At 40.9% G+C, this 25457-nt stretch overlaps 1 protein-coding gene across 1 annotated transcript in view; it reads left to right on the forward strand.

The window, feature by feature from the left end:
* The window catches only part of MND1 (meiotic nuclear divisions 1), a 37586-nt gene that overhangs the window by 3256 nt on the left and 8873 nt on the right, over positions 1–25457 (forward strand). The window contains exons 2-6 of the mRNA XM_070756663.1: positions 79–144; positions 794–851; positions 1521–1669; positions 12362–12436; positions 15809–15923. Of these exons, the coding sequence (XP_070612764.1) occupies positions 79–144; positions 794–851; positions 1521–1669; positions 12362–12436; positions 15809–15923 (463 nt within the window). The remainder of the gene's footprint in view (positions 1–78; positions 145–793; positions 852–1520; positions 1670–12361; positions 12437–15808; positions 15924–25457) is intronic.

The following is a 25457-nucleotide window of genomic DNA, read 5'->3' on the forward strand; positions in this document are numbered from 1 at the left end:
TCTTTCATTTCAACTTATGTACCTAAGATTTTTGGCTTTGAATGCAATTATTTATGTAGCATGGCTTTTCCTATTCAGTCAAAGAAAAGAGGTCTGAGCGTTGAAGAGAAGAGAACTCGAATGATGGAAATCTTTTTTGAAACAGTAAGAAATATTTGTTGTTGCTTTCTATTACTTTGGATATTTTAAAAAAAATAATTGAGAATCTGATTTGAAAAAGAGAGTTGCCAAGAGGACTGGTTAAAGGTCGTTGCTATATACTAATCACGTCCATGGTGCTTAAGAGTAATTTGTCATGTAAACTAATGTGGAAAAATGAATGTGTCAAAAAAGGCATACAAATGTTAGACTTTCTCTGTAGTATCGTGAACTCTTCTTGAATTCTACTTTCAATCTGACAATTGATCTTTGATAAATTGCCTTTTAATGTAAAACATTCCAAATATTCTAAGAAATGTATGTAGTGTTTTATATATTTAATCTTAATTTGAGGAAAACTATTTTAGTATACTGTAGATAAAAAGACTTAGATGAGTCAGGAATCTATAATCATTAAGGTTTGTCTACTTGCATCATGTATGGTGGAGCAGGGAAGATGCATACAAGAATAAATATCTCTTTAATCTGGAATATTATCATATTTTTATGGTAATATTTTTATTTTTAACATAGTTTTTCTTTTATTCTTGCAATGCATTTAGTGAGAGAATTTAGCGAGTTCAGTAATGTTTCTGTCCTTTGCTGTAATAGGAACACAAAACAAATTGTTTTCTTCTCACTTTTTTTGAATCAGAAAGATGTATTTCAGTTAAAGGATATTGAGAAAATTGCTTCAAAAGAAAAAGGAATAAGTAAGTACCTAAACTTGATTGTTTCTAAGCTAGAATCATAATTCCATTTGAAAGTGTTTTTTTCCCCAAAGACATCATGTTCTTACTCTCACAGAAGTCTGAAAATTAGATCTAACTGGGTTTGGTAGTTTAATTTAATATTTATCTTATTTTTTCCCACAAGAAACCCTGTGGGATGACTTGGGTTGAGAGAGAGTAACTGACCAAAAGTCACTTTCATGTCTTAAAGTGAGACTAGAATTTACAGTCTCTCAGTTTCTAGACTGGTGCCTTAACCACTAACCAAACTGGTAAGACATCATCATGTCAGATGTTTAAACACAATTTGGCATTTTTAACCACCGATCAAGTTGTTTCCCAGGACCTAAGATAGGCAGATATTTGAGGTTATTAAAGATATTATCTCAGGATGTAAAATGTTACAAGAAAGTTGCCTTTTGCAACTGACTGATTATGATTTTAGCAGTACTGGCAATGTTCAAATGGCTCTCCAGATGTTTTGGGATTGGAATTACTATTCACTATCTTTTTCTCTTTTTTTGCTATAGTCATTCTTCTATTTGCAGCTGTTTATGGTTTGTGATTTTCTCCAGATCTTCCCCTTCTATTCTTCTATCTCCTAATCTATGTAAGTTTTCAAAATAATAATTACGATTATTTCTTTGACAGCATCTATGTCAGTGAAAGATATCCTGCAAAGCTTAGTTGATGATGGTATGGTAGACACTGATAGGATTGGGACGTCAAATTATTTTTGGGCCTTCCCAAGTAAAGCATTGCACACAAGAAAATGTAAACTGGAAGAACTTCAGAATCAGGTAATTCTACCTGCCTCCTATTATGCAAATACAGTAATTATTAAATAACAATATTTCCAAATAAGCATTTTCTCACTATCTTCATTATGTTTAAGTATTTTTAAAATTATTTTAAGTATTTTACTCTTGGTATTGTTTGAACTTAGTAGTGTTTTTTATCAAATATTTACAGTTAGTAGTGCTGAGTTTTTATTGGTATTATAAACTAATGACTGAATTTTAGATATTTATAAAAGCTGTTCATTTAATAGCAGGCAAAAGGTACATTAATGTAATGTTAAATTTGGTTTACACAGTCTACATATTTGATTTATTAAATTATTTTATTTTAAAATTTCTTTATTTATATACTCCCTTCTCGCTGTCTATCACTTAATTCCAATGCTCTTCTTCTTTATTTCTTTATTAGATTTGTATGCCGCCCCTCTCCGAAGACTCGGGGCGGCTCACAACAATAATAAAAACAGTATAATAATGGAACAAATCTAATAATAAATTTATATTGAAAACCCCCAACAATTTAAAAACCATACAACACATACATATCAAACATAAAATATAAGAAAGCCTGGGGGAGATGTCTTAATTCCCCCATGCCTGGCGATATAGGTGGGTCTTGAGTAACTTGCTAAAGACAAGGAGGGTGGGGGCAGTTCTAATTTCCGGGGGAAGTTGATTCCAGATGGCCGGGGCCGCCACAGAGAAGGCTCTTCCCCTGGGGCCTGCCAAACGACATTGTTTGGTCGACGGGACCCGGAGAAGGCCAACTCTGTGGGACCTTATCGGCTGCTGGGATTCGTGCGGTAGAAGGCGGTTCCGGAGGTACAGTATTCTGGTCCAATGCCATGAAGGGCTTTAAAGGTCACTATAGTTTAGTTACCTATACTTTTTAGATCATTATATCCATTGCCATAGTTAGCATTAATATATATATATTGGAGTTAACCATAGGGAAGCAATAAAGGAATGGTTCCCTTTCAAAAGTTGTGCCTTAGAGCATGAGAATGTTTTCATTTAAATTGGTCATCTTCACTGAAAGGATTTTTAAAGCAACACACAGGTAATCCTCTAGTTACAACCATAAGAGATTCTGCTCATAGCATTTGAAAATTGGGATGGTGTTAAAGAAACAACCTCATTTAAGAAGTCTCTGTTCTCTCCAGTGTACTTGTTAAATGAATGCACAGGTGTTTAAATGGCATATGGGGTCCCTCTGGTGTACAGGCACAAGATACATACCTCCAGTCTCCTAAGGCCCTCACCCACCCACTGAGATATCCCATGCTCTGCATCCTGGATCTCACAGCCAATTGGAACTCCTGCACCCTACACCCCTCCCATCAACAATCACTCACCTTTCAAAGATCTCAAGATATCATAATAAAGAAGGATTATTTCAAACTTAACATTTTCCCCAAGCTTCTAAGAGTGTCATTAATTAGGTTAAGGTACCGTTCTGCTACTTGTCTGTAGAAAAGAATCTTAAAACAACTATACACAAACTTCTATTAACATACACAAATATATACAATAAAATAAATAAAGAGGCAAATAAAATAAATAAAGAGGCAAGGATGAAAAAAAAAGCCGATTATAATGTGTGGAAAAATTTAAAGGTGCTTTTCCTGAAACTAAGATGAAAATTATATGCTAGTTAATAAATAGCATAATCCTTTCTTACTAGTAGAGTATTTGAGACAGAAATGTAAATACAGGTAGTCCTTGACTTATGATTAGAGTTGAAACTAGAACAGTGATGGCGAACCTTTTTCCCCTCTGGTGCCAAAAGAGCATGAGTGTGCGCTATCACACATGCGCAAGTGCTCACACCTATAATTCAATGCCTGGGGAGGAATAAAAACAGCTTTCCCTGCCCCCCAGAGGCCCTCTGGAGGCCGGAAATGGCCTGTTTCCCAACTTCTTGTGGGTCCAGTAGGGTCATGTTTTACCTTCCTCAGGTGCCAAAGGCTTCCCTGAAGCCAGGGGAGGGTACAAATGCCCCCCATCCCCCCAGATTGTTTTTGGAAGCCAGAAATGCCCCCCAGAGCCTCTATGAGCCAAAAATCAGCTGCCACATATGCACGTTGGAGCTGAGCTAGGGCAACAGCTCACCTGCTAGCAGTTCTTAAGACCCATCTCTGCCGTCAGTCATGGGGGAACTGAGACATCTCCCCGGGGCCTATACTTTATTTATTATTTATTTATTTATTGGATTTGTATGCCGCCCCTCTCCGCAGACTCGGGGCGGCTAACAACAGTAATAAAACAGTATATAACAATAATCCAATACTAAAAACAATTAAAATGTATATACAGTTTATACATGGTATGTTTGCTTTTAATAATGGGTTTTTTAGCGTTTTTTAAATTATTAGATTTGTTCTTATATTGTCTTTGTTATTGTTGTGAGCCGCCCCGAGTCTATGGAGAGGGGCGGCATACAAATCTAAATAATAATAATAATAATAATAATAATAATAATAATAATAATGGCTCCGTGTGCCACCCATGCCATAGGTTCACCATCACTGGACTAGAATTTCTGTCACTAAGCAATGTAATGTAAAGCATGACCTCATGTGTCTGTGTTGCTTAGTGAAGGCAGTCTCGGCATTCCCCATTGCCATCATTAACCAAATTCCATTGGTCATTAATGAGGGCCCACCCAATCAATTCAGGAATTGGTCCCTCCTAGCCCCAATTCAAGACTGTAGGAGGCCCGAAGATCAAAATGGAAGGAGAGATAGGGAAATGGGGGTTGTTGAATCTCCCTTGCAGTCATAAGTGCAGGATGGGTGGGTTGCCAAGCTTTTGAATTTTAACCATTGGAGTGTGTGGAGGTGTTCCAGGAGCCATAACTATGAGAATTGGTTAAAAGTCCATTCATTGCTGCTGTAATAATTGAACAAATGTTCCTTAGTTGAGGACAATCTGTTGCAGCTTTAAGAAGGGTGTGTGTATGAGTGTGTGTGTGTGTGTGTGTATTGATCTGCAAATAAGGTGTATGCAAATAAACCCTTGACAAACTCCAATGTAAATCTCTGGGCTGCTTACCACTAGTGGGTTGTGAGTTGTTTACAACTGGTCTGCAATTGGTTGGGGAACTCAGAGGTAGAGGATACAAAATTTTCAACTGCATTATCTTTTTAATATACAGAAAATGGGAATCCCATGCTGCTCTCACCAAATAATATTATAGTTCAAGCAGAACAATTTGGCTTGGTTTTGCTGTGGAATTCATTATGTTTCCATTGGTCTGTCATCCTACGATGAGCCACACCCATAATAGTTTGGACTAGCATCAGTATCTGACTATCCCTGTCAAGAAAACAAGTCTCTTTGGGCTCGTGTAATTTAACTTATTGTGAGTAAAGTTTGCATGCTAACTGTGTAGTGGACTGTGCAAATGATCGAACATGATCATTTGATGATTGTATTATGCAGGAATGGTTATAAATGTTTAGTAATGTGTGATCTTTCTCCTTATCAAATTAATAAGACATTTGTGCTGAAAAGTTAGGGGTTGGGTTCGGGAGAATGCCGAGAAGCCCCCCGGCTGTTTTAAAAGGTGACAGCCGGGCGCCGCCGCCCAGCAGAGCGTCATTTTGCGTTTTTTCCCCCCCTTTGCATGCATTAATCACTTTTACATTGTTTCCTATAGGAAACAATGTTTCGTCTTACGAACTTTTCGCCTTAGGAACCTACTTCCGGAACCAATTAAGTTCGTAAGACGAGGTATTACTGTACTAATATTTTTAGAGGGTTTGATCTATGTGTGTTACAGTTGGATGGGCATAAAAATATGAGAAAAAGCCTTGGAGTGTCAGGTTCAATAATCTTAATATCTAGAAAGCCTATTAGGTTGCCTTAACAAAACTGAAGATTATGTAAAAAAAAATACCTATAGAAAGTTGTTCTGCTGAGCTGCTGGTAGATAGATGAAGCCTCTTTATTGTCATTTTGTATAAGTAATGGACATACCGTACAAGGGCTTTAAACACCATTAATAACTTCATGAAACAGAGACCTAAAAAATGTAGTTTTTATGAATGCTATTTATCTTAGAGAAATAAAAGTTGGACAACCAGTTGCAGAAGTTGTATTTGGATATTACATGGATAACTTTAAAAATGTTTGCAAATACTGTATACTTTTTCTATCTATTGAGTTGCTTTGTTGCCCTGCTCCTCTTAATACATTATAACAGAACATTTTCCCCTAGTTTTTCCTTTATAAAAATACCAATATGCAATTACCAACTAACACATATAGTTGCCATATAGTTAATTGGATGTTTTTCATGGTCCTTGAATTTGAATCTTTTTATTGGCAGAACAGTGCTAGTGTATATTGCCTTCATAAGAGACAAATGTTTTTTTAGTGACATTTATTTCATTGTTATTTATCCTGGAAGACGTTCACCGGTGCTATAAAAACCCTGGATGCATTCCAATTGTTAGAGGCCAGGAACTCTTGATTCATGGATGGGAAGGGAAGAACTTAGAATGTTTAAAGGTTATTATATAATATAATATAATTACATCAAGGCTACTCAGAACATGCACAGTTTAATTTGCAGGGACAGTACAGCTGCCATTTCTGGTAAAACGTAGAGAAATAGAAGGAATTATAACATCAGAAGGAGAAATGCTAGGATGACATAAATATTTTCAGCAAGAAATATAGAAATGAATAAAATAGCTACATTTGTTTTGATTATATAGATACAAGAAAGAAGAGTGCTTTGTTTAACTCCAAAATGAAATGGAGCAAAGAAAAAGTGGAATATTAGCCAGAGTAAAACAATGAATGCAAGAATATTTTAGAAAATATGCTGAGTTTTTATTTCAAAAGGTAATTTTAGCTGTGCAATTTACTGTGAATTGGATATTGTTAGTTTCAGTGATAATGTGTATTCCCGGCTAGTCCATTGCACTAGATTACACTGAAGTAAATATGATTAAAATACATCTACATTGTACACATCAGTCCATCACTGCCTACGTGATAGCTTTAATGTTACCAAATATGAAAATAATAAAACAAAATTTTAAAGCAGAAATAATCGCAGACAATAAGATATCGATATTCCTACTTAAGATGATGTAAAATTTTAGTGGCCTGAGACCAAACAAAATATTTGAATAGAAATATTGTGATTTTTTAAAACTTTTTTAAGATTAGTGCCCTGAATCTAAGAATTAGCTGGCTCTTGGTTAAATATTTGTTGCTAGGGTTTAAAATTTTGGTAAAGGCTAGCCTACCCTAACAAAATTCTATAGCAATGTAACTGATTCATGTTCTCCAGTCTATAGAATAAATTTACTACCGTCTACTTATGATACTATCAGCATGGTACAGTGGTTGATATGCTGAACTGCGGAATGGAAGCAACTGGGGGTTCTGGGCCAATCACTTCTTTCTTATCATAGGTGTTGGGAGGGAATGGAATGTGATTGATTATGTGTATGTATTATGACACTGAGTGTGATTGTGATGGGATATTATTTATTGGCTAATAAAATTTTTGTTTTTAATTATATTAAGGGGATCAATTTTAAGACTAATGTATAAATATGATTGGATGGAGAGGATATCTGGGATGTATGAAATGAATGGAAGGGACAGCTGGTCTGACGGCTTGGAGGAGGAGGAATGGGGGTGCCTATCTCTGGGGTGGTGGAGGGCCAGAATATTCTGGTCCTGCTAGGGAGAGGATGATATGGTGGGAGACATGGGGTAGGCCATTCACGGGGAACAAGGGACCACTGCTTGAAAGCGGTCCCTTGTTCCTCCCCCATGGGCTCAGTCCGGATAACTGGTGACGAGCGAAATCCGGACCCTGGGCTCAGATGTTGTTGATCATCTCTCCCCTGCTATTTAATATCTACATGAAACCGCTGGGTGAGATCATCCAGGGGCACGGGGCGAGTTACCACCAGTATGCTGATGATACTCAGCTGTACATTTCCATCCCGTATCCACTCAGTAAAGCAGTGGAAGTAATGTGCTGGTGGCTAGAGGCTGTCAGGGTCTGGATGTGTGTCAACAGGCACAAGCTCAATCCAGACAAGACGGAATGGCTGTGGGTATTGCCTCCCAAGGACATGTCCATCTGTCCGTCCATTACTGGGGGGGAATTATTGACCCCCTCAGAGAGGATCTGCAACTTGGGCTTCCTCCTCAATCCACAGCTAACTTTAGAAAACCATCTTTCGGCTTTGGCGAGGAGGGCGTTTGCCCAGGTTTGCCTGGTGCACCAATTTCAGCCCTATTTGGACAAGGAGTCTTTGCTCACAGTCACTCATGCCCTTAACACCTCGAGGTTCGACTACTGCAATGCTCTCTACATGGGGCTACCTTTGAAGAGTGTTCTGTTTGGACAGAATTCAGCTTGCCAGATGCAGAGAGGAAGCAAGATCTGTTTTCCACATTGGCTCAGCTTGTAACTTTTCAAGAATTCTTGTAAATGTGTAGTAGGGAACAATTGTAAACTATGCAAGCAAGGCTTTTGTGAAATGGAAAATGTATCTTGTTTTAAACCTGAAGCAAACATACCAGATTTCAAAAGTTTTGCCAAATGATTCCATAATGGTTGTGGTTTGGAGGAACCCAAAAGTCTTTGGAATTACTTTATTTATCTTGGCTAACTCTTGAAACTCTTGCTGAGAACGCCTGCCATTCTGTAAATCAATAGTAGTTAGGGAGCAGTTTGGGAGGAATTCGATATTTCCCAGCATGGTCTATTTCCTTGTTATTAACAATGGGGCAAATTAATTTTCATCAAAATCACTGTGGAAGGGAGAATTAAAGCCAGTTCAGCAATTTCTAAGCTTCACTAATCTCTTAAAATAAATAAGCAGGGATAAACCTGATTAGTACTTGAATGAGAAACTACCAGGATTTCCTCGGATTTGTGACCAAGACTGATAAGTTGGAAAAAGATCTTAAAAGAAGACAGAGGCAATCCATTTCATTTATATAATAGTATAATCACGTTAAACATTTTCTTTCTGCACAGCAATTCTGATCTAAATTTCAAAATAGTCAAAATAGTCGACCTATGGTAAAAACAAGCCATAGCCCAATTTTCATATCTGTATGTAATATAAGCCCTACCCAAAAAATAAGTAGCGATGGGCGAAGCCAACGGTGTTCGGGTTCGGCAAGTTCGGATGAACTTTACGCAAAATTCCGCCGAACCCGAACAGGGAATCTCTCCCACAAAGAGATTCTGGGGGTGGAGCTTTGATGTCACCGGCAGGTTGCTAAGGATGCCAAGGTGATCACTTCCTGGATTCCATGGAATCCAGGAAGTGATCACCTTGGCGTCCTTAGCAACCTGCCGGTGACGTCAAAGCTCCGAACGCCAAGCACGACCCCGAACTTTGCTCGAAGTTTGTAAAAATTTCGGGTTCGTGTTCGGCATACCGAACAACGCAAAATTCAGTACGGGTTCAGTTCGCCCATCACTAAAAATAAGCACTAGTTAACCCTGCCCATCATCTGGTTGTACGAAGTGGTGCAAGGCGCAGGTGTAAAAATCAAGCTAGGGTGGGAGTGGGGGATTGGAGGTAGAACATTCACCTACTTGCTGTAAGACCACTGCCGCTAGGCCTCCTACACCCCGACATCTATCATGCCACTGTCCATCTTCTTTTCAAGTCACTGGTGAAGCTGCTCGTACACGCAACGGCACACCACACCACACAGTGTCTTGCCAAGATGGCTCTACCGGCGCGGCAACTCTCGTGGCTTTCTACTGAGAGGGGCTCCAGCGGCACAGCAAAACCCCAGCTCCAGTGTTCCAGCAGCAACAGGGCCAGCAGGAAGGGCAGAAGCTGGGGCATGCAGAGAGCTTGGCCTGTTGCAGCTGCAGACAAATAGACAGTGGGAGGGAGGGCAGGGCCAGCGGTAGCAGTGCCCCCACGCCTTGCTGCTTCCTGCACATCCCCCCCCAAAAAAGACCTCTCCAAAAAGTAAGCCAGTGTGCTTATTTTGGGGCCCAAAAGAAAATAAGTCTGGATCTTCTGCTGCACGAATCCCAGCGACCAGTTAGGTCCCACAGAGTGAGTCTTCTCTGGGTCCCTTCAACTAAACAATGCCGCTTGGCGGGACCCAGGGGAAGAGCCTTCTCTGTGGCGGCCCCGGTCCTCTTGAACCAACTCCTCCCAGAAATTAGAATTGCCCCCACCCTCCTTGCCTTTCCTTGCTACTTAAAACCCACCTGTGCCGCCAGGCATGGGGGAATTGAGATACTCTTTCCCCCTAGGCCTTTACAATTTTATGCATGGTATGTCTGTACGTATGTTTGGTTTTTATATTAATGGGTTTTTAATCATTTTTAGTATTGGATTATTATTGTACGCTGTCTTATTATTGCTGTTAGCCACCCCGAGTCTCCGGAGAGGGGCGGCATACAAATCCCATAAATGAATGAATGAATGAATGAATGAATGAATGAATGAACAAACAAACAAATAAACAAATCTTATTTTGGGGAAAACATGATAGGAAAAAAAACATTGTTTAAGGTTTAGCTTTATTAGTTTGGTATGGTTAAGGTATATTTTCACTACTGTTACTAAGTAACAATACTAGATTGCTAAATCAAATTGATTTTTATGAAATATAGCAACATTTGGATCTTTTTACCTTAAAAGAAATATGGGGTTCTGGAAATGATCCTGTAGGTAAAATGATCCATTTATCAAAGCAAGTGAACGTGGTTATCATGCTACCGTAGGTATGCTTTCAATCCTAAAATCAATTAAGGAAGAACTTTGAATAAAGCAAAATTGTGTGAATTTAATGGGAACCAGCTTGGGGATCTTTAAAAGGAGAGTAGTATTTCCAAACGCCAAAGCAGAATGTTATGCATATCGCTGGTTGTTAGAGAACATTAGTAACAAAATGCCAAGGCCTCAAGTTTTATTTATGGTTTACCAGAAATGCCTGATAATTTTGTAAAAATGCTGATCTTTTACTGGCTATCTTATATCCTATTAAAGCGATTATAAATATTTACTCATCAGTTCCAGACAAGTCAATTTGTGTAGTATCATTTCTGCAATTTAGAAAGTTTTGCTAAACTAAGCAATATTATAAGTTGAAAGAGATTTTTGCTTAAAAGGTTAAAAAGCTGAGATCCAAGATTGATTTTTCATATTTGCTGAAAAAATGAAAGAGTTGTTGTATAAAGATATCATATACGAAAATACCTTTCGAGAGGCAATGTGGATAGAGTAGATTCTACAATTTACTTGTCAGTGAATTAACAAAACAGAACTTTAAGTAATATAGTTTGTATGATATGCTGTGGACCATTCTAAGGTTTAGCTGGCAAACCAATCATAAAATTGCTATATTAGCAAACATTTTAGAGGCATTAAAGTACAGTAACTCATCTAATAGGCTATGTACTTATAGATATTAAAAAGACATACTGCTGATTATTTATATTCTTAAGAAGTTCAGAACATATAAAATATTCAGATAACAGTGCTTTTCTGTTTGCATTATATTCATGCAGAATTTATATCCTTTCAAACTTTTAAAAATGCTTATTTGTAAGCTTATCAGCAGCTGCGGTCATCTACAAAGTTAAGATGAAGATAAAGTTAAGATAAAATACAGGAACTAGTATAAGGGCAGACTAAATGGATCATGAGGTCTTTTTCTGCCGTCAGTCTTCTATGTTTCTATGTTTCTAAGATTAATTCATGGAAATTGGAGAGATATTAAGTGGTAACATCTTGTGACATCTTGAAGTAGCACTTACCAAACACTTCCCATCATTGCCAAAACTATCAAAAAGTTCTTTTTACTACTTATTAAAATGTCCTTGTTTAAATGCCCCTGTGGTTTGTGTAGTATTAGCCAAAGGGAAAAAAACCTTTTACCCAATTTTAGGTAATTTACCTAGGTTTGAGAAGAACTGTCTTAAAACCTTACAAATTATCTTAAAGCAATGATAAGCCTTTTTGGGTGTTCTGTTGCTATAAATTAAACTCTAATTACCCCTCTGGAAAACCATTTGATACATTTAATATGCATTCACCATGCCACCTATATAAGCATGTTTTAGGTATGTAACATACAACGTATACACACATATAGGTATACACCCATATAGAATATTGTATCAATGTTTCTTTACACATACCTGGCATTTTTGTCATTCAATATGCAAATTCAGGATTATGTTTAGAACTGGAAACTGGTGAAAATAGTCAGCTAAAGACATAAACTGATAAATACATTTATCACAGTCACTCATGGCTTGGTCATTTTTCAGCTGTTCTACTGCAAGGTATGTACATAGGAAGTCACAATTGATGCAGAATGCAGTAGTGTACACTGTTCCGGGTGTCTTGCAGTTTGTCCATATTATAGTCCTACTATGCAAGCTAAAATGTTAAGTATTAAATATTTTTCTCTCCACATATTTTTGCATAATACTGTTGATTATCCAACATAAAAAAGCTACCCTACCATAGTCTTCCAATAATTGAAAATTTTGTTATGATTAATTAACCACAATAGCCATCTTATGTACGGACATATTAGAAAAATCTAAGCCTTTTGGAAACTCAATATTATTTCTAAAATGAAAATGAAATTTAAAAATGAATATTGAATATTACTATTAATATTTATATAATCTAAGATTTGCTTTTTCTTTTCCTTTAGTTTTCAGACTATTGTCAGAAGAAAAAGGATTTAGACGAAAGCATCAAGCAGTCAAAAACTGGGCGGGAAGATACTGTAAGTTTTTTTTTTTCAGAACACTACTTAGTAACCAATCAAGCGCCATTTGCCATGTGTAATTTTGTGTGGTGGCTCAAGATCTAAAAAAATAATAATACTGTATGATAATATCAAATCTTGTGACATTTTTGTATTCTTTTATGGTGTCTTCTGGAATATTTTTTTAAAAGATCTGGTGGTGGTGGAGAATACCATGACATCCCTAGTTTGCCATGCCCCAAGTCCAGATGAAATTCCAATTTGAAAATATTACAGTAGTCAGGATGAAAATACAGTGATACCTCGTCTTACAAACGCCTCATCATACAAACTTTTCGAGATACAAACCTGGGGTTTAAGATTTTTTTGCCTCTTCTTACAAACTATTTTCACCTTACAAACCCACCCCCTCCGGACTTCCATTGCCAGCGAAGCGCTTGTTTTTGCGATGCTGGGATTCCCCTGCAGTATCGCAAAAACACAGAAGTCCAGAGGTGGGGTTTCCCATGGAGGGGAGCCTCAGGGGAATCCCAACAGCGCAAAAACGGGCACTTCGGCTGGCAAAAGGGGTGAGTTTTGGGCTTGCACGCATTAATCGCTTTTCCATTGATTCCTATGGGAAACATTGTTTTGTCTTACAAACTTTTCACCTTAAGAACCTTGTCCCGGAACCAATTAAGTTTGTAAAACAAGGTATCACTGTATGGGTTTTCTGTAAGTGGCAGCTATAGAGTTTGTTTGAAATTCTACATTTTAGGAATTATTTTATTTCTAAATCCTTTTATAATTTGTTACACTTTCCTTTAAAGTATTCATACCATAGGACAGTGATGGTGAACCTATGGCACGGATGACACAGGTGGCACGCAGACCCATATCTGGAACGTGAGCTGTTGCCCTAACTCAGTTCCAACGAGCCTGTGTGTGCTGGCCAACAGATTTGGCCAGGCTCTGGGAGGGTGTTTTTGGCTTCCAGGAAGCCTCCAGGGGATGGGTGAGGGCGTTTTTACCCTCCCCTGACTCCAGGGAAGTCTTTGGAGCCTGGGGAGTGTTCTGTCAGGCTCTCTGGTAGACTCCTCCCAAAAATTCACAGGTACAAATTTCAGACACACACACATTTGAAAATTCAAAACAATGTTCTTTATAATGAAAATTCACTTAAACTAAGCCCTGTTCTTGTATAGCAAATAGCACTCATCTCCAACTAAACTGGTAATTTGTACAAGTCCCTTATCAGTTCTGTGATACTTAGCTTGCAGCCGTGAGGCAATTCCCAGTCCTTCTTTCACAAAGTGAAACACACTTTGCTCTGGTTTAGTTTCAAAGCGGGGAAAAATCAGCACACAAAAAGTCAAAGTCAGCAAAGCAGGCACGAAACACAACGATCAGATAATCCTCCACAATGGCCAAACCCACAGGCTGCTATTTATAGCAGCCTCACTAATTACCACAGCCCCACCCAACCGCAGGTGGCCTCATTTCCTTTGATAATAATCTCTCAGTTGTTGTTGCCTATGCATCGCTCTCCGCATGCGTGGCTGTATCATTAACTCTTGTTCTGAATCCAAGGAGGAGCTAGATAATTGATCTCCTTCTGAGCTGTCTGCCACACTCTCCTCCTCCCTGTTACTCATGTCTTCTTGGTCAGAGGAGCCTTCATCAGCAGATTCCACCGGGGGCAAAACAGGCCTGCAGCATGTGGATGTCTCCCCCACATCCACAGTCCTTGGGGCAGGAGCAGGGCCAGAGCTAACCACAACAGGGAGGGTGAAACACGAGCCTACTGGGCCCACCAGAAGTTGGGAAACAAGCTGTTTCTGGCCTCCAGAAGGCCTCCAGGAGGTGAGCGCAGCTGTTTTCGCCCTCCTTGAGCATTGAATTATGGGTGTGGGCACTCACGCATGCACAGTAGTGCACGCACACGCTCTTTCGGCACCCGAGGAAAAAAAGGTTTGCCATCACTGCCATAGGAGATCACGAACATGGATTTGTAAGGGCTATAGATGCACTCTAATAATCTGCACACACTTGAACCATTATTGCCAAAAATACACGTGCTTTTGCACTTAGCCCTGAAATATATATTTAACAGGTATAACAGTATAAATTCTGTCTCATTGCTGCCACCGTAGTTTCTGACCGTAAGAGAAGCAATATCCAATTTGATTGATGTTTTTATACTAGACTTTTAGCTGCGCTGTTAAGACAGTATGTTGCCAAGGGTGTACTATTGCGGGGGTAGTCTATATCAGTGTATAACAAGCAGGAAGAGGGAGATTGTGATCCCCTTATATAGAGCACTGGTGAGACCCCATTTGGAATACTGCGTTCAGTTCTGGAGACCTCACCTACAAAAAGATATTGACAAAATTGAACGGGTCCAAAGACGGGCTACAAGAATGGTGGAGGGTCTTAAGCATAAAACGTATCAGGAAAGACTTCATGAACTCAATCTGTATAGTCTGGAGGACAGAAGGAAAAGGGGGGACATGATCGAAACATTTAAATATGTTAAAGGGTTAAATAAGGTTCAGGAGGGAAGTGTTTTTTAATAGGAAAGTGAACACAAGAACAAGGGGACACAATCTGAAGTTAGTTGGGGGAAAGATCAAAAGCAACGTGAGAAAATATTATTTCACTGAAAGAGTAGTAGATCCTTGGAACAAACTTCCAGCAGATGTGGTTGGTAAATCCACAGTAACTGAATTTAAACATGCCTGGGATAAACATATATCCATTGTAAGATAAAATACAGGAAATAGTAAAAGGGCAGACTAGATGGACCATGAGGTCTTTTTCTGCCGTCAGTCTTCTATGTTTCTATGTTTCCCAACCTTGGCAACTTGAAGATATCTGGACTTCAACTCCCAGAATTCCCCAGCCAGCAAATGCTGGCTGGGGAATTCTGGGAGTTGAAGTCCAGATATCTTCAGTTGCTAAGGTTGGGAAACACTGGTCTATATTTCATATACCCTCATAAACTTCATAGTTCAAAAATGTTCCCTTGGGAAATTTTAAGGTACCTGGGATGACCTCACCGCAGCACACCAGAAGCAGTTAGGTTACAGTGATTTTATTATGATTTTATTTTAATTTAACATACTATCTACTCTATTGTATTGTCCGCATATTAATTATAATACTGATACTTTATTTAAACAAATTTTGCACATGCTGAATAAATAAAATAAAAATTCTGTCTCACTGTATTAGGGTCATAATTATATTGTGCTTGTGTGTTATAGGAAAAAAAAGTTAGATTGCACCAGTTTTATCTGCTATATTTGAAATAAACTGGATACTCTATGCACAGTGACCAGAAAACATGATATATTTTAATGATGATGATGACTATTTTATTTTGGATTCTCCCAAATTAAATATATTCAGGCAGAACGTACAGCACTAATAAAGGAACTTGGTGCCTTACAACAGAAGAGAGACCATCTAAAGACAGAAGTAGATAAATACAAAGAATGTGATCCAGATATTGTTGAAGAAATCCGTAAGTTTTGTCTAGTATTATAATACTGCCCCCACCCCCCCAGGACTTTTCATAATACAGTGTTCCCTCGATTTTCGCGGGGGATGCGTTCTGAGACCGCCCGCGAAAGTCGAATTTCCGCGAAGTAGAGATGCGGAAGTAAATACACCATTTTTGGCTATGAACAGTATCACAAGCCTTCCCATAACACTTTAAACCCCTAAATTACATTTCCCATTCCCTTAACAACAATTTACTCACCATTATTACTGGTACTCACCATTGAATAAGACACTTAGTAATCCTGATATTTATAAACATAATTATTTATTAATAATAATTTTTTTTTGTTATTTATTTGCAAAAATTATTAGTTTGGCGATGATGTATGACGTCATCGGGCGGGAAAAACCGTGATATAGAAAAAATCCGCGAAGTATTTTTTAATTAATATTTTTTGAAAAAACATGGTATAGGCTATTCGGGAAGTTCGAACCCGGGAAAATCGAGAGAACACTGTAATCCCATTTTCATAGCTTTCAAACAGTGTTATTTTCACTCATGATTGTTTAACTCTTGATATCTCCTTTCTGGTCACAATCAGAGGTGTGTTCCTCCTGGTTCTATAGAACCAATAGAAACTTGGCAGCCTGGGTCTCCGGAACCAGCAATGACCCAGGCTTGCCATGCCCCCGAACCAGCTTTCTTGGCAGCTCCATAGGTGCCGCCATCTTGTTTTTTGCTTCTGCGTATGTGCAGAAGCTGTTTTTTTGTTTTTGTTCTTACGAACCTAATTGGTTCCAGGGGGAGGTTCGTAAGACGAAAAGTTTGTAAGATGAAACATTGTTTCCCATAGGAAATAATGTAAAATCTATTAATCCGTGCAACGAAACCCCCCTCCCCGCAAAAAACCGCCGCCGCCGGCTGTCACCTTTTAAAACAGCTGGGGGGCTTCCCAGCGTCCTCCTGAACCTGAATGCCAAACCCGAACTTCCGGGTTCGGCGTTCGGGAGGCCACCGAGAAGCTCCTGGCTGTTTTAAAAGGTGACAGCCAAGCGGTGGGGCTTCCCAGCGGCCTCCCGAACACCGAACCCGGAAGTTCGGCAAAAGTTTGGGTTCGGGAGGCTGCTGGGAAGCCCGGCTGTCACCTTTTAAAACAGCCAGGGGGCTTCCCAGTGTCTTCCTGAACCCGAACCCGGAAATTTGGGTTTGGCGTTCAGGTTCAGGAGGACGCTGGGAAGCCCCCCGGCTGTTTCAAAAAGCGACAGCCGGGCGGCGGGGCTTGGCGGCGACGGGTTCGTAAGAAGAAAAAAGTTCGTAAGAAGAGGCAAAAATTTTCTGAACCCCGGTTTCATATCTCGGGTTGTTCGTAAGACGAGGGGTTCGTATCATGAGGTACCACTGTACTTCCTTTTTGGTGTGTGTAGATATGGGTGTGTTTGTGTGTTGTATGCTAAGAGCATGAGTGCAGAATAGAAGGTATGTTTTGGAAAACATAAATTGTGGCTTGGATTAAGATGTCATATCTGTTATCTTGGTTTTTCTTATGCTGTCATTATGACTTCTTGTGAAAGAATGGGATAAAACTATGCCAAAGATAACCCTGGAGGTTAGTGTCTGTAAGGAGACAGTCAAGTGGCAAAGAGAAGAAAGAAGAGAAGACTTAGAAAACTGGCTCAGCTGAATTGATGCACATGTGAACATTGGATAATGTGGCAGTGTAGCCAATGAGATGTGGTTACTTTTTGCATTTTTTCTACCCCTGCTTGAGTCGGTATATGACTATGATTACCACCATTTGGGTGGCTAAAGAAGATCAGGGCAGCCACTATTTGTAGGCTTTCACTTTGAAGTCAGTAAGGCTGTCTTAGAATTTAGCTATTGAAATGAATGATATTGTAGCCATGTTAGAAATGCCTGCTAAGAAGAAGAAACATAGAAACATAGAAGCTTTTGCAACCTTCTGACAAGCAGTGGGGAAGCCAGATTCACTTAACAAACTGTGTTACTAACTTAACTGCAATGATTCACTTAACAACTGTTCCAAGAAAGATCATAAAATGTTGCAAAATTCACTGAAATGTTGGGCTCAATTGTGGTCGTAACTCAAGGAGTATAGAAACATAGAAGATTGATGGCAGAAAAAGACCTCATGGTCCATCTAGTCTGCCCTTATACTATTTTCTGTATTTTATCTTAGGATGGATATATGTTTATCCCAGGCATGTTTAAATTCAGTTACTGTGGATTTACCAACCACGTCTGCTGGAAGTTTGTTCCAAGGATCTACTACTCTTTCAGTAAAATAATATTTTCTCACGTTGCTTTTGATCTTTCCCCCAACTAACTTCAGATTGTGTCCCCTTGTTCTTGTGTTCACTTTCCTATTAAAAACACTTCCCTCCTATTCCACTATTTTTCTTGCATCTAACGACTGGGCTCACATTTAGATATGTTGACAAACAGATATAGGTTAAAACCATTCAGACTGGGTATGAAATCCCTTTTGATAGAGGAGACAGTCTCAACACAAAGGCTGCAGTGACAATAGGATTTAGTCAGTAGCATGACTACAAAAGTCTCTCTTTGTAGCTATTTATAATAGGTTCATTTGAATAGGACCTGATAGTAGGCAAGATCTGTTGGCAAGAGCACACAGGCTCTTCCTGTTGAAGTGGAACAATTCTGGAACCATTTTCTGTTATTTTTCATATGACTGCTCTTCAGATGTTCTTCTCCTCAGATATCATGTCTTCTTGTAGTTCTCTTTGAGGGACATTCGAAACTCCAACTGATGTTTCCCTTTCCAGATCTCTTATCAACTTGGTTGTTCTCTAAACAGAATTCAGATTATCAATGCATTTCATAATACAGTGGGGAGGGGAGTATTTAGTCAGACACCAGTTGTGCAAGTTTTCCAACTTAAAAAGATGAGAGAGGCCTGTAATTGACATCATAAGTAGACCTCAACCATGAGAGACAACGTGAGAAAACACATCCGGAAAATCACATTGTCTGATTTTTAAAAAATTTATTTGCAAATGATGGTGGAAAATAAGTACAGTGGTACCTCGTGATACGAACCCCTCGTGATACGAACATCTCGAGATAGGAACCCGGGGTTTGGAATTTTTTTGCCTCTTGTTACGAACTTTTTCCGGCTTACAAACCCACCACAGGGAATTCGATGGGCGGAGCTTTGACATCATGAAGAGGTTCTTCCTGGTCGGCCGAAACGTGACCTCCAGGAAGGACATCTTCGTGACGTCAAAGCTCCGCCCATCGAATTCCCTATTGGGATTCCCCACCTCCGTTTCAGCCTCCAGATCGGCCGAAAACACCGCTGCCGATCGCAAAAATGGTGCTCTGCCGGGCGGCGGTGCCCAGCTGTAACCTTCTGAAACAGCCGGGTGCTTCTCGGCGGCCTCCGGAACCCGAACCTTTGCCAAACTTCCGGGTTCGGCGTTCGGGAGAATGCCGAAAAGCCCCCCCAGCTGTTTCAGAAGGTGACAGCCAGGCAGTGGCGCTTCTCGGCGGCCTTCTGAACCCGAAAAGTTCAGGTTCAGGTTCGGGTTTGGGAGAATGCCGAGAAGCCCCCCGGCTGTTTTAAAAGGTGACAGCCGGGCGCCGCCACCCAGTGGAGCGCCATTTTGTAATTTTTTTTCCCTTGCACACATTAATCACTTTTACATTGTTTCCTATGGGAAACATTGTTTCGTCTTACGAACTTTTCGCCTTACGAACCACCTTCCGGCACCAATTAAGTTCATAAGACGAGGCATCGGACCAGAATATCTCCGAGACCGCCTTCTGCCGCACGAATCCCAGCGACCAATTAGGTCCCACAGAGTGGGCCTCCTCCGGGTCCCGTCAACTAAACAATGTCGGTTGGCGGGCCCCAGGGGGAGAGCCTTCTCTGTGGCGGCACCGACTCTCTGGAACCAACTCCCCCCGGAGATCAGAACTGCCCCTACTCTTCCTGCCTTCCGTAAACTCCTCAAAACCCACCTTTGCCGTCAGGCATGGGGGAACTAAACATCTCCCCCTAGGCACGTTGAATTTATACATGGTATGCTTGTGTGTGTGTATGTTAGTATATGGGGTTTTTTAAATTTTTAAATATTTTAATTAATTGGATTATGTATTGGATTGTTTTTCACTTGTTGTGAGCCGCCCCGAGTCTTTGGAGAGGGGCGGCATACAAATCCAAATAATAAATAATAAATAAATAAATTACTGTATTTGGTCAATAACATAAATTCATCTGATTCATATTCAACTGTTATACTCCAAAGCAGCTAGATCATTTACACATATACTTCTGCCCTATATGTTTCACCCTATTATATTATATTCCTGCCTTAGATTAGATGGGATGTGCAACAAAACATTTTCTCAAGCAGGGGAAAAAAACCCCATAAACTATCTGGAAAAAACCCCGGGTGAGATGCTTTGAAGTTATGGATTAAGCAATGAACTTTGAGGTAGAAAAGCTACCTGGAATACTAAAACTCCCAGCAGCATTATTTTCTATTTTCACTTTCCATTCTTGTTCTCTTTTGTCTTCCAACCCTTCATGACTGTTTCAGTTTGGGAGGATGGTTCCGTACGGTTCTGTACCTTTTTAAAATTGTACTTCTATAAAGCTCCACTAACAAGTTTTGTATTTATTTTTAGTGCATAACTGGGACAACTTGTTTAATAATAATTTTTAAGACAGTTTAAAAATACAAAGATTAAAAAATGAATACAAACTCAGAAAAATTAAAAAGATAAAGAAAAAATATACAAAGAAATTACTTGCTTCTTCATTAAGACAAGTACAATTTCAGTAACTTATCACAATCCCTATCATTTATACTTTGGCAACTTTAAAACACTCATTATTCAGTCCTAGTCAGCAAAAGTCCCGAAGAGTTACCAGAAATAACAACATACATGCTAATATATAATCAAATAGATCAGTTTCATATGCTTTTACTTTTAACAGTGTTATCTTTAAAAATACAAAACACTATCTTCTTCGTATATCTCTTATTTATAAGCAAATCTTTAAAATCTCATCATTCAGACCCACTCAATAAAAATCCATTAAAAGCTACCAAGAACAATATACCGGTATTAAGGATCTTCATCTTTTAAAATCCAAATCCAAAATAGCCTGATTCTCAGAAGTATGTTCTTCCTGTTCCTCCTTTAAGCCTATTTTTATGATAGTAGACATCGTAATAGAAATTTCCTAATGATATTTTACTAAATATCCTTGAATTCTTCCAAAGTTAAATAAGTTTTCCATTCTGTATTAGTGGGTTTCTTCTTTAGTTCTTTCTAATTGCCTCTGGTCCCTTTGCCATGTTTTTCTCTGAACTATAACATTTTAATGAATTAATTTACTTTTACTGGATGAGTTATAGTAAGTCCTTTGTGCAAGGAACATTTTGGACGTTCCTGTTTGCTGTTTTCCATGAAATTATTAGTTGCATGTCTATAGGTAAGCATTATCTCTTGTATTATGTGTAACATGTATTATGGATTTATCTTAAATTGAGACTTTGCATAAGCAAAGTCACATCTGCCTTTATGCTTCAGAGCAAGAAATATTAAAAGATAGCATATATGGAATGACATTGTTAAATATTAGGTCTTTGAATATTAATCAGCATGCATCGTAAAATATAATAATGCCAATAGCATTGTTAGTCAAAAAACATTTTTCAAGAATGAAGTAGCAAAAGACATAATTTCTCTTTTACTTTGTTTGTTGAGCACTTGACTTTGTATTCAGCAGTGGAAGGTTCCCAGTCTCTCCCTTCCTAGATATGTGGATAGGAAGCAGCTTGACTTTATTATTTTCAATTAGTGCATATACTACAAAAGTGGAAAAAAGGACAGAAAGCAAATTCTTCCTTTTATCATCTGTGAGCTAGCCATTTGTTTCAACTTTGAACTGATACTATCAGTTCATCTCATAACAATATTGCTAATTATTCAAGATTGCATTTCATATGTAACTTTGCATACAATGCAAAAATGTGGTCTACTAAGATTTCCAGTTGACATATGATAAATGGTGACTGTATGGCGACCTTACGAGCAAAAGTTCAAATACATGTTCTGACAATTATATTGCTCTTTCGGGGACTTTCCAAGGATTTATTTGATCACTACTATCCACTGTATCCATTGACTTTCCTTTTTGCGTTTCTTGCCAAGCACAATAATTCTTTTTAATCCATCATGCACTTACATCAAAGTATTTAAGTTTCTTCTTGCTGATTCTTGTCTCAAGGAAGCAATTAGCCTTTGTTTGATTCAGAACTGATTTACTGTTTCTTCTTGCAGACCCTGGTACTCTTTGTAATGACCTCCAGATCCATAAATCCAAGGTGTATGTTTTTCAGTCTTTCAGTGTCCAGTTTTGACAACAATCAATTACTATTAGAAATACTATACTTTAATTATTCTGATCTTGGCTTTGATTGAAATGTCCTTACTTTGCATTATGTCTTCTAGGTTCTTTACCTTCTACGCTACAGTTATCTTCTCTATATTTCTCTGACACACTATTTCTCCTTAAAACCCACCTTTGCCGTCAGGCATGGGGGAACTGAAACATCTCCCCCTGGGCACGTTTACTTTATGCATGGTATGTCTGTGTGTGTGACTGTTAGCATATGGGTTTTTTTTAAAATATTTAAATATTTTACATCTGTCTGATTGCTTATGATTTGTTTTTTACATGTTGTGAGCCGCCCCGAGTCTTCGGAGAGGGGCGGCATACAAATCTAAGTAATAAATAAAATAATAAAATAAAATTTCTAATTATTCTATCTATTTTCATTGTGAGAAAGTTCTCAGCATCTGTCAGATAAACAAATAATTCCCTCAGCACTGTCAGACTTTCTACTAAATCTGAACTTCTATTCTACTAGTTTTTCTCATCATTCCTATCACCCGTTTCCTCCCATGTTGACTGTATGACTGCAACTTGTTGCTTATATCCTAAGATTTTTATTAATATTGCTTCTTCATTGCTTATTTGACCCCTATGACAATCATTAAGTGTTGTACCACATGATTCTTGACAAATGTATATTTTATTTTATGTACGCTGAGAGCATCTGCACCAAGACAAATTACTTGATCCTTCAGGAGGCCATATACAGTGAACCCTCGATCATCGCGAGGGTTCCGTTCCAGGACCCCAAGCGATGATCGATTTTTCGCGAAGTAGCGGTGCGGAAGTAAAAACACCATCTGCACATGCGCAGATGGTGTTTTTACTTCCACCGCCCTTCGCCCGCCCACCCCGTTGCTCGCGCCTGGGGTTTCCCCGCGCGCGCGCCGCCCGCCCACGCCATTGCTGGGGCCGCTTCCCAGCTGGGAAGCGAAGCTGGGGTCCCCGCGCGCCCGCCCGCCCACGCTACGAGCGGCATTTCACCTTCCCTCCCAGGCAAAAAGATGCCGGCATTCTGGGCTGATGGGGTCGGACTTCCCAGGCGGAAGGCGTGCCCCTCTCCCCGCATCTTTTTGCCTGGGAGGGAAAGTGAAATGCCGCTCGTAGCAGCTGCTAGAGCCGCCGGCATTTCACTTTCCCTCCCAGGCAAAAAGATGCCGGGGCACGCCTTCCGCCTGGGAAGTCCGGCCCCATCATCCCAGAATGCCGGCATCTTTTTGCCTGGGAGGGAAAGTGAAATGCCGGCGGCTCTAGCAGCTGCTACGAGCGGCATTTCACCTTCCCTCCCAGGCAAAAAGATGCCGGCATTCTGGGCTGATGGGGTCGGACTTCCCAGGCGGAAGGCGTGCCCCTCTCCCCGCATCTTTTTGCCTGGGAGGGAAAGTGAAATGCCGCTCGTAGCAGCTGCTAGAGCCGCCGGCATTTCACTTTCCCTCCCAGGCAAAAAGATGCCGGGGCACGCCTTCCGCCTGGGAAGTCCGACCCCATCAGCCCAGAATGCCGGCATCTTTTTGCCTGGGAGGGAAGGTGAAATGCCGCTCGTAGCAGCTGCTAGAGCCGCCGGCATTTCACTTTCCCTCGCTGCAGCCGTGCGCCCCTCGCCTTCGCCTCACCTGACGGAGCCTTCTCCGTCCCTTTCCTGCTGCACCGGTCTGGGGCCAAGTGGGCGGGGGGCGGCCGGGACCTCGCCTGTCTCCGCCGCCCGCATCGCCCCTCCGGCGGGCCGGCCTCCCCCGCCCGCCTCTGCTGCAAGCGCACGAAAAAAAAGAGAGAAGGCTTCTACCAGAAGCCGGGGACGGCGGGCAGGGGCATGAAGGATCTCTTGTGGGGGAAAAGCCGCTAGCCAGCTTTCGGAGCTCTTCCGCCATCACCCGCTTCTGGTAGAAGCCTTCTCTCTTTTTTTTCGTGCGCTTGGCGAGGAAAGGCAGGCGGGGAGGAGGCGACGGGGCCAAAGGGGGCCGAGGGAAGCTCGGCTGCGGTCGAGAGAGAAACGGCTTGGGCTCGCCGCAAGAAAAAAAAGAGACAGGCTTTTAGTTTTGGCTGCGGGGGGAGGGAATCCCGCCGCAAGGTAAGCTTCGGGGCGGGGCGGGCGGGGCCCTTTTGTGCCAGTCGGGGAGGCGGTGGCGGCTGCAGCAGAGGCGGGCGGGGGAGGCCGGCCCGCCGGAGGGGCGATGCGGGCGGCGGAGACAGGCGAGGTCCCGGCCGCCCCCCGCCCACTTGGCCCCAGACCGGTGCAGCAGGAAAGGGACGGAGAAGGCTCACTGGCAGCCCTTGCCCATCGCCGCGCCTTCGCTTCCCCCCCTCCCCCGCTGGATCCGGCAGCGTGATGAGGGGAATTGCCGCGGACTGGAGGCAGTGAGGCAGACCGGCTCCGAGGCGAGCGGCCGGAGCTGCGCCCTCCTTCGCCCGCCAGGTGAGGCGAAGGTGAGGGGCGCGCGGCTGCAGCGAGGAGCCGAAGATCCTGGCGGGGAAGACCCAGGGAAGGTTCCTTCGTCCGCCTAGCAGCTGATCTGCTCGGCAGCGCAGCACCAGCGAGGAGCCGAAGATCTTCGGCTCCTCGCTGCTGCTGCGCTGCCGAGCAGATCAGCTGCTAGGCGGCCGCTCGAGAGCAAGAGGGGGAGAGATAGAGAAAGAGAGAGAAGGAAAGAAAGAGATGAGAGAGGGAGGAAGAGAGTGTGAGAGAGGAAGAAGCAACATAGAGAAAGAGGGGGAAGACCCAGGGAAGCCTCTGCCCGGCAGGGAAACTCCACCATCTACGCATGCGTGGAAGGGCACGCATGCGCAGATGGTGGAGTTTACTTCCGGGTTGAAAACTAGCGAAATAGCCCTTTCGCGATCCTTGAGGACGCGAAACTCGAGGGTTCACTGTACAACATAGATAACATTGTGATGCATTGTCACCCTCTGCGGGGGCCTCTTACAAAAAGAAAAAGATCAAATATCTATATACAGTGTTCCCTTACTTTTCGCGGGGGATGCGTTCCGAGACCGCCCGCAAAAGTTGCATTTCCGCGAAGTAGAGATGCGGAAGTAAATACACTATTTTTCCCTATGAACATTATCACAAGCCTTCCGTTAACACATTAAACTCCTAAATT

The sequence above is a fragment of the Erythrolamprus reginae genome, chromosome 7 (genome assembly GCF_031021105.1).
Source record: "Erythrolamprus reginae isolate rEryReg1 chromosome 7, rEryReg1.hap1, whole genome shotgun sequence".
Classification (NCBI taxonomy): domain Eukaryota; kingdom Metazoa; phylum Chordata; class Lepidosauria; order Squamata; family Dipsadidae; genus Erythrolamprus; species Erythrolamprus reginae.